The sequence below is a fragment of the Akebia trifoliata genome, chromosome 4 (genome assembly GCF_017979445.1).
Source record: "Akebia trifoliata isolate Shusen 1 chromosome 4, ASM1797944v1, whole genome shotgun sequence".
Taxonomy (NCBI): domain Eukaryota; kingdom Viridiplantae; phylum Streptophyta; class Magnoliopsida; order Ranunculales; family Lardizabalaceae; genus Akebia; species Akebia trifoliata.
The window spans coordinates 42,810,161-42,826,073 of record NC_141378.1 but is presented as its reverse complement, the minus strand read 5'-3'; the positions used below and the strand labels follow the sequence as shown (position 1 = coordinate 42,826,073).

General features: G+C 31.1%; 1 protein-coding gene across 3 annotated transcripts; it reads right to left on the bottom strand.

Moving 5' to 3' along the window:
- Positions 1-6,889: 6,889 nt before the first annotated feature.
- LOC147405093 (bifunctional nuclease 2-like) lies at positions 6,890-15,202 on the bottom strand. 3 transcript variants are annotated; one of them, XM_086437800.1, is made up of 11 exons: positions 14,923-15,202; positions 11,627-11,973; positions 10,694-10,864; positions 10,504-10,553; positions 10,335-10,415; positions 10,140-10,205; positions 9,994-10,068; positions 9,268-9,380; positions 8,440-8,531; positions 7,272-7,330; positions 6,890-7,165 (listed from the first exon to the last, which is right to left on the bottom strand). In XM_086437800.1, the coding sequence occupies exons 2-11, from the start codon at positions 11,949-11,951 to the stop codon at positions 7,145-7,147; spliced, it is 1,053 nt and encodes a 350-aa protein (XP_086293926.1). In that variant the 5' UTR covers positions 11,952-11,973; positions 14,923-15,202; the 3' UTR covers positions 6,890-7,144. The 3 variants fall into 3 exon arrangements, with proteins under 3 accessions (XP_086293926.1, XP_086293925.1, XP_086293927.1); XM_086437799.1 differs by lacking the exon at positions 14,923-15,202 and adding an exon at positions 13,456-13,895; XM_086437801.1 differs by lacking the exon at positions 14,923-15,202 and adding an exon at positions 13,456-13,894 and having other exon boundaries at positions 6,890-7,168.
- Positions 15,203-15,913: the final 711 nt, after the last annotated feature.

Genomic DNA, 15,913 nt, shown 5'->3' with positions numbered 1-15,913 from the left:
ATGGAGAGAAATTCATTTTTCTTCTCTTCTCTTCCCACTCAATCCAAACACAGCGTTATTGAATGGATATATACAATAAATAATAGGTATAAAAATAAAAAACCAAAGATTAATTCTTATCCTCGGATTCTTGCTAATTGTAATAGGACTTTAGTGATTAGGACTTCTACTCTCCCATAACTGTCTTCCTATCTTTATGTTCACCCCCCAGTAGCCGAAAGTCGATTATCCTAATATCGGGATTCTAGAATAATTAAGCAAGAGAAGGCTTTGGAAATATGTGACAAAAGTCAATAAAGGAAACAAATTAAAAAATAAAATACATTTTTAAGTATAAAAATATAAAGAAAATATGTATATATAAAATAATAAACAATAAAACAACATTTAAATAAATGCTAAAAATAATATTAAACTTTGATTTTTTTCTCAAAAAAATCTTCGATTAAATAACTTGATAGCAAAATATATATATATATATATATATATATATATATATATATATATATATATATATATATATATATATCGGAGATTTAAAAAGAAAAAAGAAACTTCAACCAATTTTTTTTTAAATCATGATTTAATCAACAACTATTAAAATTAATATTTAATCATGATTTTTGTCACTATGCTCATGTTTAATAAATATCTTCATATTAGATATCAATAATTTCAACAAAAAAGGAAAAAAAAAATCCTGACTTAAAGAACAGTTAAAATTTCCATTTTAGGGAAAATAATTTTTAAGATAACCGCTTGCCATATACTGAATAAAGCATAAATGGAAAATTAATTACTATGTAAATAAGAAAACAAATCCATTTGACTCGGCTGACTTTACATATAAGTCGTTCGATATTTTGAAAATATCGGATGAATCTTCCCATTGACCATCTCGCGTGATTGCCTGCGAGACAAGATGACTCGTTGACCATCTCGCCTGAGTGATTGGCTCTAGACCAGATGACTCGCTAACTGCGACCCATTATCTTTATTTTAAAGCAAAGCGACAACTATGCATTAACTCAGGATATCAAGTGTGGACCCACCTAATGATCCACACTTAAGAGTCCACGTGGGTGTGCCTTGGATCCTTAGGTGCCACGTGGATGTAAAACACAAAATTTTAAGAAAAATGCTAAATTGACTTCTTACGACATTGCCCTAATACTATACCGACACCGTTGTGTGCACAGTGACCTTAGTAGGGACACATGGGAACACCTTGATGTGGTGGCGCCCACATGTCCGTAGATGTGTTTTACTCGTATTTCGAAGAAATGCATTTATGAGCATGCGCCGTCACCACATCAAGATGTCTCTTGTGGATCCCCATTGAGGTCACTTCAACATTAATCAATCATAAATGTTTTTTCTGTATATGAAAGTGTTGCACACTCGAGAAAAATTAACGGGTCTTTTCACAAACAATGTCGTTGAAAGTATTGTATGATGCCGTGTAGTACTATTAAAATTTTTGTTTTAAGAAAAGAAAAAATTAAGGAAAAATTAAAAAAATAATTAATTAATTATTTATTTATTTATTAAAAAAGTACTATTTTTTAAATTTAAAAAAAAAATCAACATTAGCATTTAAAGTAGCCCAACCAAACTTTTTTGTTTTTATAGATCCGGGAAGTCCAACTTGAATTGCTACAATCTTGAAGCTCACCTTATTTTATGAATCTGACTACCATGACTAACTTCATAAGATTACAAATATTACTAATGACCATTATGTATTATTAAATTAGCAATCCAACAAAACAGACTTCTAGATTTCATGGAGAAACTCATATTTGAAAGTAAAAAAATTAAAATAAAAAACAAATACAAAAACAAAATCTTTTTAATTAAGATGTTGAAAATGGATGGCTATTGAACTCCCAAATTCAAAATTAAAATTCAATTATGAAAATTAACGTTTTTTTTTAATTCTTGTTGTAATGCTCTTAGAATTGTGTCCTTTATAATCTTGTGCACCAGATCATTATAAAACACAAAATTCTATCTGCTTTTCACATCAAGATGTGCGATATGAGTCCAATCTTGAGGTCACTCATGCATGACTTTCTCAATTGATTTGGATTTCAAATTAAGGATTTTCTTGCACTTCCATTTTCAAAATTAATTAAAAAAATCTTTATTTTAATTTATTTTTAATTTTAAAATATAATATAGAGTCTGAAATAGAGGTGTCAACGGCTATCCATTTAATTGAAATCGGAATAAAAAAAACTCTAATTCTAATTCTCTTTTTATTGGAACCAATTAAAGCCAGGTCTAAAATAGAATCGAACCGATAGAAACAAAAACCATTAATTTATTAATTTAATGCATGTTACATAAAGTTCTTCAATTTCTTATATAAACTATGAATCGGAGCTTAAAATGAGTTATTTCTTCTAAAATTTTATTAATTTAAAAGAAGATGAATTTTTGAAAAAAAAAAAATTTAACTTTACAAATTATAATTAAGTTAATAATTTTTTAGATAATATGTTAATTTTTTTTTTTATAATGATTTGAAATACTTTTTTTCTCATTCGATTCTTGAAAACCGAAACCAATGGATGACATCCATCCCACTAATACTATACCTAATTTGCTCCATATTAGATGCCCCCACGTTTTTGTGGAATTAGTGATTCACAACTCTTTTGGTCAATATTTGAGATACCCCTCTCAATATTAAAGATGTGCTTTGACTTGTCCCTTAACTTAGGTTTTTTTTTTCCTATAAGACTAATAAAATCACCTAAATGCTCATAAGGCAAGTCATAGTTTGATTCACTCAAGGTTTAATTATAATCAAATTAGATTTTTTATTTATTTATGGTTATTTAGTCATACCTCTCAAATGTTTTGTAGAATATATTTGAGACATCCCTTATGTTTTTTGCTTATTAAGAACCCATCCCGTTATGATTTTGACAAATTTCAAGAAAACTTTTAACAATCACTGTCAAGGTCATGTGTGAATGTCTAAAACACCTAATTTACCAATAATCAAATTGAAAGATGGGGATGTAATTCATATCCTCTTAAAATTTTGATAGATTACCGGGCTTTGCCTGGTCGATCCAAATCCAACTCGGATCTTAGTAGATCAATCATATCCTCTTTTTTTTTTTTTTTTAAATACTTCAGGCCCTATTTGTTTGCGTTGTAGACAAGCACAAACACAAGCATTTACGTTTGTTTGCAGGATGTGAGGGTGATTGGATGCTAAAATTATGGTGGATTCCATCGTAAAGCAATACAAAATTTAATTAAAATTACAATAAAATCTCTGTAAAGTGTTGTGGAGAAAATACCTCCACAAAAATTTACGTTATGTTAAGTTTCTTCTTTCTCTCTCTCTAACTACTTAAACCTCTCTCTCTCTCTCTCTGGTTTTCTTCAACTTCTTAAACATTACCCAACATTAATATAATTATTATTTAAATAAAAAAATCGTGGGATAGAATCCTACTTGCAGTTAATTTCTATTTATATTTTAAAATTACAAAATTTATATTTATTTTTTAAATTAAAAAATAATAATTGTGGGATAATAGTCTTACTTGCATTAATTTATATTTATTTTTTTTATAAATTAAATAAATAATTATTTTTCATTAAATGTGTAGACACCCAAATTTGATCGGACCCTCGATGCAAAATACCCTAAAATCCATGAAAATTGGAATGGGCCCTAAAACCCAAACCTTCAAAAATCCTTTTTTTTCTTTTAATAAATGGTTCAAGCCTTACCACGTGGCCCATGGACATAAACCTACCCCACCACTCTATACTTCTCAACCTATCTCAACCCATCATCCATTACTATCAAATTTACTATCCAACTATCATACTCAAGCCCAACCTACCACCTAAGCCCAATTTAATTCAACCCAAACCCATTCAACTTACCACCTAAGCCCACTAATTCTCAATCCAACCACAAGCTTAATTCAACTCAACCCAAATATATTCAACTTACCACCTAAGCCCACTAATTCTCAACCTAACTCAAGCCCAACCTACAACCTAATCCCAATCCATTATCCAAGTTCAACTCTCAACCCAACACAGCATCACAACCAATCAACGTGATCATCAAGGTGGGACACATGTCACCACCTCAACTCACCTCCATTATCCCACAATCTATCCCATCACCTTTTCTCTAAATATCATCTACTCACACCTCCAACTCATACCTCCCCCTAACCTACCCTCATCATTCCCTACAAACCCTCATTTTTTCAAATCAAACACTTACAATCTACACCTCCCCCTAATCTACCATCATCACTCCCTATTAACCTTCATTCTCTCAAATCAAATATCTCTAACCTATACCTCCTCCTAACCTACCCTCATCAAACACACACCCCTCCTCTCAAATCAAATGCTCATTATCTCCCATCAATTCATTTAAACGTCTCCACACATCCTAACACATGTCACCATCTCTCTCATTCTCCCAAAAATTTAATTAATTACCCTTTTACACAATCCATTTATTTAATTAAAACCTCATTCCCTCAACTGACCAAATACTCAACTACCATATTACATCTTTATTCTCTCAACCATACATCATTAATTTCATTCCACCTAACACTCAATCCAAATAGGTTGAAAGATCCAACCTATTTGAGTTATAAATAACCCATTTAACCCCATTTACACAAATGTCTCTCCATCCCCTCCAATTTACATATATCCCTCTCTTAAACCCCTAATCATTTTACTCATTCTCATCAATCCATCCCATTTTACCCCTAAAAATACTCTCCAAATCTTAGAGAACCCCTCTCATTCTCAACTCAAAGAAGAAAAAAAAGATAATGGAAAATTAAGAAAAAAATATACTCTCAACTCATCTATCTACTCTCAACTTTCAAACGAAAGTCATTAAACGCCAAAATGTCACTTTTTCAAAAAAATGTACATCGGGTGATCATTCACACTCTCTTACAATATGAATGATGACGACTCCAAACCTTCATAAAAGTGGACTCGTAATCGAGAATCACGTATCTACAAGATGTAAGGTATTAAATGAGTTTGGGACGAATTACATTTAAGAACTATCAATGCTAATATTGGCATGTTTGGGGCAATTGGATTTTTTTTCCAAAATGAAAAATTAGTAAGTGAAAGTTGGTATCATGTAGTAGGTGTTTTAAGGTAAATTGTAATTAATTAAAGAGATTTTGGATTTCTATTATAACCCTGGTTTAAAGAGAATAGTATTGTATGACCTTATATGAAAATGTTTTGTCTATAATTTTTCGATTTCTTTAAAAGTATATGTAACTATTTATCATTTTTTATTTAACTTTAAACAAGGTTTTAAAAAGAAAAATAGTTTTTTTTTGTTTTTTTAACGTTTACATGATATTCAAGCAAATGTAAAATTTTGCATTAGACACAACCAAGTGCTTCAATCACAAAACTATGTAAAATTTTGTATTTATGGTAGTTTACGTTGCAAACCGGATTAAAGTCATCCGGATTCAACCGATAATTTCAAATTATTACAAAGTAATTTATTAAAAAATGTGGCTTAAATGTTATTTGAAGTCAAGACCTCTCCCTTTTTAAAAAAAAAACTTCGACCACTACACCTAATATTCATTTATTGATGAATTATAAATTAAAAAATATAAAAATATAACATACAACATATAAAATAATATATCATTCAGATATAGGTAGATATAGGGATAGGTCTGTATCCGACTCGGGTCAAGGGGCATCAACCCATATTTATATACTTGAAGAAATCAAATTCACTAAAAATCAAATTTGGATAACTTGTATTTTGGATAAAATCCAGCCCATTTTTAGCCCTGGTAATTCCTACTATTTAATAGATATATAATTAATAATAATAAAAAATCGAGGGTTGATTCTTATCCTTGGGTTTTCGCTAATTGTAATGGGACTTTAGTGATCCGAACTCTCCAATAGTTCACTTTTATCTTGAATTCTACTCAAATATTTGATTACATGCCTTTTGAGACTACTCTTGTTTTATAAATGATAATATCTTTTGTTTGGGTATTAATAATTTAAAAAACACTAATGATTTTCTAATTCAAAAATTTTCACTTAGTTTGTACTTGGCTGATGTGGCAAGGGCACAGAACCGTTGATCATTTTCCTTGTATATCCTGAAGAAAAAGATCTATGATTCTATGCCCTTGCCATGTCAGACGCTTACAGATCGAACGACAATTTTTGATTCAGAAAATCACACTCTTTTAAAAAAAATCCCTAACATAAATGTAATGGTTAAAATACCCATTTTAAGGAAAAATATTTTTTAAATAACTGCTTGCCACGTACTGAATACAGCCTTAAATTGCATAATTGTACAAAAATTGAACATATCCCCAATTTGGAGGCACCACTAGATTCAAGGTTTAAAATCACCTTTTGAGTTTTGAAACAAGGTTTCGATCACGAAAAAAAAATTGAAACTGTCTCAACCAAAATCATAAACGTTCCCTTACAAACAATTGAGACGGTTTGAACCTAAATTTGGCAGAATAAAATTTTTAACCACAAATAGACACAACTAACTATTAGAGTGTTACGTTACAATGCAGTGTAATAAGATGTATCTTGATACATCAGATCGTTTGCAGATTATGATAACGATTAAATTAGGATTAGAATTTGATTATGATAAAATCTTATTAGATCTAACCAGATATGAATCTAATTCTCACATTCTCTGTATAAATCTTATTAGGATTCATTATAATCATCCAAGAGAATCAATCGAATCTCTGTACGAAGTGTTCATAACAATCATCCAAGACAATCAAGAGAATCTCATTCTTGAATTTGCTTAGCAAGTTGGCAAACCAAATTGGCAACCATCACTTGGCCTCTCTGCACCTTTGGTACAATTTTAAGTACAATGTTGGACACAAAAGCAACCATGGAATTAAAATTGGATAACCAAAACAAAGTTGCATGTTGTGTCTATGTTAAACACAACATTAACACTAAAGTTCTCTCCTATCTATAAAAATATTCACAAATTTTCTATCTAAATTGGTGATTTGGAAGGAAATATTTACGATGAATTTTGCTAGCAAAGCTGACTTTGTTTGCTCCAAAAAATAGCTTCTATTTACAGATGTTCCGCTTGAAACTACTGAAACAGAAAGAAATGTGTTATTTAAGTGCAATGTAATGGGATTCACATAAGATAATGATCTATCTGTGCTGAGGATTAGATCTACATAAAAGTGAAATACCTGTTGTACCCAGTTTCCTTTGTCGGACCTTAGTTGGGTGAGTTCATCCCTCCATCGAGCTAATAATATCAGATCATCATAAAAGTATAAAAGGTCAAGTCTTTGAAACTCAAGAGGCCAAAAAATAAATAAATAACAGAACCGATGAGATCGAAATGAGAATTAGTTCAAACTTCAAAGCTCCCCAAGTAGTTCCTAGCTACCAAAAAACAATCTCTATGATCTAATAGAAATGGGCCATTCATTTGAGTTGAAGTCAAATTAAAATAAAAATGAAATGAAATGATTCACAAAGAACCTTAATAAATTTAGAGAGCTGCTATCAGCACCTCAACTTTTACTAATTACACCCCAATCAAAGATTGTTCATTACAAAAGTCAATGGTTCAAGTTATTACCTCAACATTACAAATAATTATAACTACATTCAAACAACTTCGGCAGCAGTTGTTTACAATTACGATTAGGCTCATATAAGATCCTAAATCGAGAGAGGAGAGAGAGAGAGTTTCTATTGGCACCCCAACTTTTACAGTTTCTCAACCATTGACTTTTTTTTTTTTTTTTTTTTTTAAATTTAATTTGGGAGTAATAAGTAAAAGTTGGGGTGCCAATAGCAGCTCGCTAAATTTAACATTCAAGATCATCAATTCATGAGATTCATGATTATGTGCCATTAACTTGATTGGAAATACCAATCAAAGAAGAAAAAGAAAAACTTGATCACTAATGGGTCATGAATTGGGTGATGTTACCACCTAATATTTTATTTTCTCATTCTCCAATATCAAAAATAAATAAAAATCCAAAATATGATGAACATTATCGCGTTAAATTGAAAAGTGGATGGTACACTCATGTGACCATAAAGGGAATTGGACAAATCAAAAAGTAGTAATCAAGCCGTTTTGGGTATGTAAATGGTGGTAGACCCATCAAGGGGTTGGCCAAACATCCATATTGGTTCAAAAGAGTGCCACTTGTGACATTGATTAAACAAAAATATCGCTAATCGAGCAAATTTTGGTATCCACAATTAGTGGCCGAAAATAATTTAGTAGCTAACTAGCATTGCATTTGTTTCCAACTATTAATGAGACGGGTCAAGTGAGGCAAAAAGTTCTCTCTTCGAACGATAGATAGAAAGATAGATGAGAAGAAAACATACCTGCATCCATATAACGTTCTTCAACAGAAGCATTTAGCATGTTACGGACAAGACCAAACTCTTTAGTTTCAAGACATGGCTTACCATCAGGCCTGTAAAAAAGTGTCAAATTATTAACACAAGAGTACATCTTCTCGCTAAATAAGACCTATAGCTGTCTCAATTAGAAAGTTGAGTTATAATGATCACTAATCGCTATAACATCTTAAACTTACAACCGATGTTGTGTACAATGAATGGGGATAAATTTTTAAATTGAAATAACTAATTTTTTATGAACAAAAAAATTGATGAAGAGAAATTTCACCATGACTATAATATTAAAAGAAACACTCTTGCTTTCATCAAATAGAAAACAATAGTCACTTTTCTTTTCTTGAAGATTTATGCCCAGTTTGGATATAAAGTAGAAAATAACTCTGGAAGAAAGTACTTTTTAGAAGCTAGAAAATAGTTTCCTTATACTTTTTGAAAAGAATAATACTAAACTGACTTTAAAAAAAAGACACTCTAATACACTCAACTGATGTAGAATGTGCACCGAACCGTAGATTTTTTTTCCTTCCTTCTATATCTCGATGAAAAAAATCAATGGTTTTATGTACATTCCACGTCAGTTGAGTGTTTTTTAATCAATTTATCATGGCTCTTTCAAAAAAGTTCAATTTTTTACTTTTTAAGTAATATTTTAAAATTAACCCAAATAAAAAAAAAAAGTTTATTTAAAAAAAAAAAAAAACTTTTCAACTTTCAAAAGTAATATTTTTTTTTAAAACTTTTTTAAGTGTATCCAAATGGGCTCTTAGAGAGTAAGGTGGTTAATTCTACCTATCCAATTCCGAGGATAGAAAGTGATCAAAGGCAAAATCACTCGGCTTTGCAGATACAATAACTTTCAATCCATCACTGTGTATAAAAGACCTGTGAACTTGTATAGGCACCTGTACATGACCAACCAAAAAGTGGCATTTAGTAGCTTAAGACAGATAACCATCCATAAGGTTCTAAGACAACAAGAACAAGAAATAGAAAATGAAAAAAAAAAAAGAGGTAGTTTTTTTATGAAAATTAGAGATGCCCCTGTTTTTTCAAACTGATGGAATTCTATCTTGCAAGAAAGACTAACAAAAATGACAGAAATGTTCCCACATTTAACTACACAGGACTAATACAGAAAATCGTCACTTTATCTACATTCTTGCTTGTTTAGAAATATTTTCCTTATCCAATGTTTTGAAGAACCAGTCTTTACATAATAATCTTTACCATTATAATGAGAGTAGGTATAGTAGAAGGCTTCAACACCAAAATTTAGATTCCAATAATGCCCCCACCCTAACATTTAAACTTAACATAATCAAAGGTTATTTTGGTCAAAAACCAAGAAAATTGCAATCACACATCCCAAAATCACGTTGGTTAGTTTTCAAAATTACAAAAACATTTTTTTTTACTATGTAATCTTCAAAACCACGCTTTAATTAATATTTTAAATTACAAATAAGCCCTTCAGATGCATGTGTGTGCACATGCCACACAAAAGAAAATACATACCCGGTGTCTTACTGCAATGTGAATGGCATCTGAACATTGAAGATCAAAGCTGACTATCTCTGTTTCGTTACCAACCTGTGAACACATTTGAAATGTATAAGAGTGATATATTTGTTAAGTAACAGAAGGATTAAGCATGAATTTACCTTTGAAAGGTATAATTGAGCAAATTGTGTCTCATTCATTTTATGGTTAATTCGAACAAGTTTCACCTGCAAACAAGAAAAACAGAACATTGACATATGGAAAGGATATTTCGCGAAAAAGAATCTCAAGGGAAATCACGCAAATAATGGAGTTCCATAACACGTGATAAGTGTAAAAGTTCAACAAAAACTAACCGCATATCCCATCTTCTCAATCATCTCCTCTATTATTTTATATAGATTAGGTCTTGTCTGGCGTTGCACCATTGCCAAGCTCTATAGTATTTGACATAGTATAAGAAAATAGACAAGAAGATACTAAAGTTTAAAAAATCATGAAAAAAGAGAGGCCTAAATAACATACAATTTGAACATTGCGATCTGCGTTCATGAGCAATACACTTGGCAAATTTGCTGCAATCGAAGGCGAATCAGCACTTGTTAAAATGATAATTTGTAAGAAGACAATGTCTAATCAAGTTACTAAAAAACATTTCTTTTTTCTTTTTCTAAAACATCCAAATGCGGGATGATTTCAAAAATTAAGTACTTACAGACAAAAATTCGTAGAAGAAGATCGCTTCCATCTTCCATTTTTAGAACAATGGAAGGATATGGAGTACGATCCGGGACAAGTAAGCCTCGAGGGATGTTATAAACACATCTTAAATACCCACCATCTCGCATTTTAATAACGAAACCATCTATTTCCCTTTTCACCTCAACTGCATAGAGAATCCCAAACACATGGTCATCAGTTACAATGCATTAAGTAATTAAAGAAGATGCAAGAACAGTAAAACAGAAATTTGTTTTGATATGAGGTTATTACGCAATCCAGTTTCAATTTTAGTTTGGAACAATACAAATTGTAAGCAAAATGGCATTCCTGCAAGATGGGTTCTCTACAAATGAACAACATTATGTGAGGATATATGTGTGCACACACGCACACACACACACAAGCACGTGCCCACACACACATATATGAAGAATGCTAACATCCAATGATTCGTGAGAATGTTATCAACCCAATTTATTTTGATATGAGGTTATTAAGCAATCCAATTTCAATTTTAGTTTGGAATATAACAAATTGTATGCAAAATGACACTCTTGCAAGATGGGTTCTCTACTAATGAACAACATTATGTGAGTATATATATGTGCACACACATATGTGAGAATACATGCATGCACACACACACACACACATGAAGAATGCTAACGTCCAATGCTTCATGAGAATGTCATCATCCACCATAGCATTTTTTATTATTATTTTTTTTTTTTGCAAATTGCATTGCAATATGTGAACAACTAAGCTATTGGTCAAAGCCAGAGCAATGTCAAAATCATCGATCAAGACTAAAGACAATTCAAATATTCAATAGTGAAGCAAATGAACTAAGACCCACAAAAACATACATAAGATCTCCTAAAAACGAAAATCCACATTTTAATTAATAGAAATTAAATAAGATTACATGCGTCAATTATGCTTGTGTTCACATATTCTTCATCGTCCTCCTTGAAATCCTCTTTCGCATTGAAGCCATAGTCATTTTCATTTGAAGATGAAACGGAACTACATTGAACTGTCATACACCTTCCTTTACGGACCCAATGAGAAGAATCCCCCACCTTAATCCCACCCAGATAACTCCCTTTAGGTCCCGACAATCCTCCCAACTTAATCCCACCTCTATAGCTCCATTGGCAACCCCATAATCCAATTCTAGGAATCACATTTTCCACCCCCACTTTTTTAGCAATACTGGCGCAAATAACTGGTCCTTGTAGAGCTCCCATCTTACCTTACCTCCTTCAAGATCTACAAAGGCAAAGAAGAATAAGGGAATGTTTGATTGCAAGGAAAATATTTACTTGGCAAATCATTTGCCAGGCAACGATGTACATGCAAATCCTTTTCCGCTATTTGAGCACATCATTAAAAATCACACGGAAAATCTATTTGTACTATTTCATTTAAATTGATTCATATAGGTTTTGTTTCTTTTCTTTCGAGTAAGTCTAGCCTAACCAAGGGTCATTGAGCGCACCTTGTAACATCCAAAAACATGATCCGTGCCACAAGGATCTAGATAACAAAATTCTATGAACTCAAATAATTAAAAAAAAAAAAAAAACCCTTAAAATAGGTTATTTTCCATCATTAAATTACTAAAACAGTAGAAAAAAGTATGGAATTCCCATATTAAGACACTATTCATTTTAGTTCCAAAAGCGGTAATTTACTATTTTCGGAATTAATTTCTTTCACTGTTTCGTTAGCAATAATAAAACAAAAAAACGTCTTATCTTTAATAAACAGTTAAAATAATTTCCACTTTATAAAACAATAAAAAAATTCCCTGCTTTAGTTTTATTAAACTGTTAAAAAAATCAACTTTATAAAATAGTAAATTATTTCTCTTCTTTAGTTTTAGTGAACAGCGAAAATTAATTCCAAAACATGGTCTTTTACCATTTTTGGAAATAAATTGAATGGTGCACTAATGAGAATTTCACAATTTTAAATCAACCCTTTTTGAACCCTTACAAGTTGAAAAATAGCAAAGAAGTGAAGAGCAAATTGAACCACAACCATGGTTTCAAATCTCGTCCAAGATTGAGATGACTCACCGAAGTACTCTCGTATCGTTTAAGAACGAGCAAAATATTCAATATGAATCATCTTGCACAATGTCTCTTCGACAACCGGAATGACTCGCCTTGGCTGAGTCAACTGGGTTTGTATTTGTTACATTAAAATAATTATTTTTAATAATTTAATTATTATATTTAGTATCTTAATAAAAATATGATCCTATCATTACTAATCCTCTAATTCACCTTATGTTATAATATATAAAAAAAAAATTATAATTACTTATATAAATATGCATTAATAAATAATTGTAAACAGAGTTTATCATGTCCAAGACAAGTCTTTCATAATCCTCTAATCCACCTTATTTTCTATATATATATAAAATTATAATTATTTTCATATAAATATACATGAATAAATAACTGTAAACAGAGTTAAAAAGTTTATCTCAGCCAGACGAGACAACTCGGACGAGTCAACTCGTGAGACGAAGTACCGAGTTTTAAGACCATGACCAGAACTACGTAATCAGATTATCAGAATTGATAACTAACTACTAATGAGACATGAATACTAGACGAAATTGAAGTAAAAAAAAACATAAAAAAAGAATTTTCATGAAAATCAAAACAGTTTCAAGAGAAAATCAATCTATTTAAACATGAAATTACACTAACTGAATGTCTTTGCAGGCTCTCTTACCTCCAGAAACCGATAAAAGATTTGAAGGAACCTTAAATCTCTTGATTTGCACGAATTTCAGCCAAAGAACGCAACCGAAGAATGTTTTGTGAGCAAATCGATCTGCAATGTATAATAAACCCTAGAATTCCACCAGAATGGAATCACGTGTGAAGAAGAAGTTTAAACCTCAAAGAAGACCTAATCCTATATATTTAACCATGTTTTCAGACTTCGAAAAAACATGCATGAGTAGGTTTTTTTTTAAATCAAACTCGGACTCGAAGAGAACGCCTAGAGATTGGAACTTGATGAAAGAACGACTGAGATGGAACGCGTGAGATACGGTGAATCAAACGTTCGTTTGAGAAAAGTTTCTAATATATGATGGTAGAAGACTCCTAGGGATTCCTAAAGTTATGAAGAGAGCTCATATTGGCACCCCCAATCTTTACTTATTACATCCCAATTAATATGAGAGCTATCTGAATTCTGAAATTGAAAGAACATAGAATAAGGCAAATCCCACTGTGGAGAGCAAAACTTATAATCTTAAAAAACCAAAAATAAAAACAAATATAGAGAACAAAATCCAAATCCAAATCATAAAAAATAAAAAATTGTCTAACTAATCAAGCAAAAGCTCCATTTCTAAGAACAACAAATTATTTTTAATTTAAAAAATAAAAAGAAATTAATGCCACATAGGACTCTATCCTGCAGGTTTTTTTTTTTAATTTTAAAATAAATAGAAATTAACTGCAAATTGGATTGTATCCCACGTTTTTTTCTTAATTCTTAATTTTTATTATTATAAATTATAATATTAAAAACAACGTCAATATTTTTTTTTTTAATTAATACTTTAATTTTAAAAATTAAATAGAAATTAACTCTAAATATGATTCACACCGAAACGTTTCTTTTTTCAATTTATATTCTCTATCCTCTATTCCTTTAAAATAACTTTAAATTAATTAAAATTATTTTTTTAAATAGTAATACGGTCAAAAAGTAAGGAAATTAAAGGTATAGACGTCCCTAATCTGTATTGAAACGGTGTCTACGTGGCACAGTTTGAAAAATTAAGGATAAATTATATTTTGACCCTGTAGGTTTGGCACAATTCTATTTCGACCTCCTAATGTTTCGATAATTGCATTTCACTTACCCCCTTCTAGGGGTGTCAATGGATAGCCGAAATCTGAATTCGAATTTGAATTCGAAAAATCTGATATTATCCGAAATTTTCAGATATCGGATTCGGATTCGGATGTCATTTTAAAATTCGAATGTGTTTTGGATACGAATTCGGATATCGCGATATCCGATTCAATAATATCCGCTCCGATATAATATATATATCATGTATTTATGTTTTACAACAAAAATTTTACATATGTATATATGGTGATGTGTATTTGTGTTATACAATGAAATATTATCTTTTAAACTTTATCTTCTCTAACCGGCTAAAACGACACAAACCAGTAACGGATTCGGAACGAGATGAATTTCGATCGAACTCCGCATCACTGTCTTCTCCCGCCGGCGAGCATCAGGTACCTCTCTCTCTCTTTCTCTCGCTTTCTCTCCGATCTGATTCGAACCAGTTGGAGTGATTTTTTAGGAGGAAATCTGAGGGTTTCGAGTTTCGACTGTGCGAACTCCGACACATCTTCTCCGCCCGACAAGATTACAGGTACATATTCACTCACTCACTCTCTCTCTCTCCGAACCAGTCGGAGTGATTTTTCGGGGGTTTCGACTGTGCAAACTCCGACAAATTGAAGACGATGGTATTTTATAAGATTTTTTTTTCGGATCGGATATTATCGGATATCCGATATATTTTTCGGATTCGAATTCGAATGTTTGTTAGGAATATCCGATCGGATTCGAATTCGAATTCGAATAGTATTATTTTTTTTCGGATTCAAATTTGGATATAGTAATATCCAATCGGATATATATCCGTTGACAGGCCTACCCCTTTCCATCAAATTACCGTCAACCTAATTGCTAAGCCTCTTTTACAAAAACCATTTAACCCTTTTTAAAATGCTATTTTTTTTAATAAATAAAAATATGTCCTTATTGAAAGGGGTGGAGCCAATATTTTCTATTAGTGGGGGCAAAGTTATAATTAATTAGAGGGGGAGGGGGCAAAAATTGGAGGAAGATGAGGGAATGGGGGCAATAGGTCAAACGGGACATGTCAGTATTTCAAAATGTAGGGATATTTCAAATTTAAGAATAAATTCAAGGGATAATTATCAAAAAAATACAAAAAAAAAAGTATTTATCAAAACAAATCCAATTTTTAAAATATTTAAAAAGATACAAAATCGGTCTTTCAAAGATCGGTTTTTCTCTCTCCTCAATTTTTCTCAACAAATTCTCTCTCCTCTAATATTAAAAAAAATGATTTTTTTTTTAAAATCGGTCTTTCAAAGACCGGTTTTTCTCTCTCTTCATT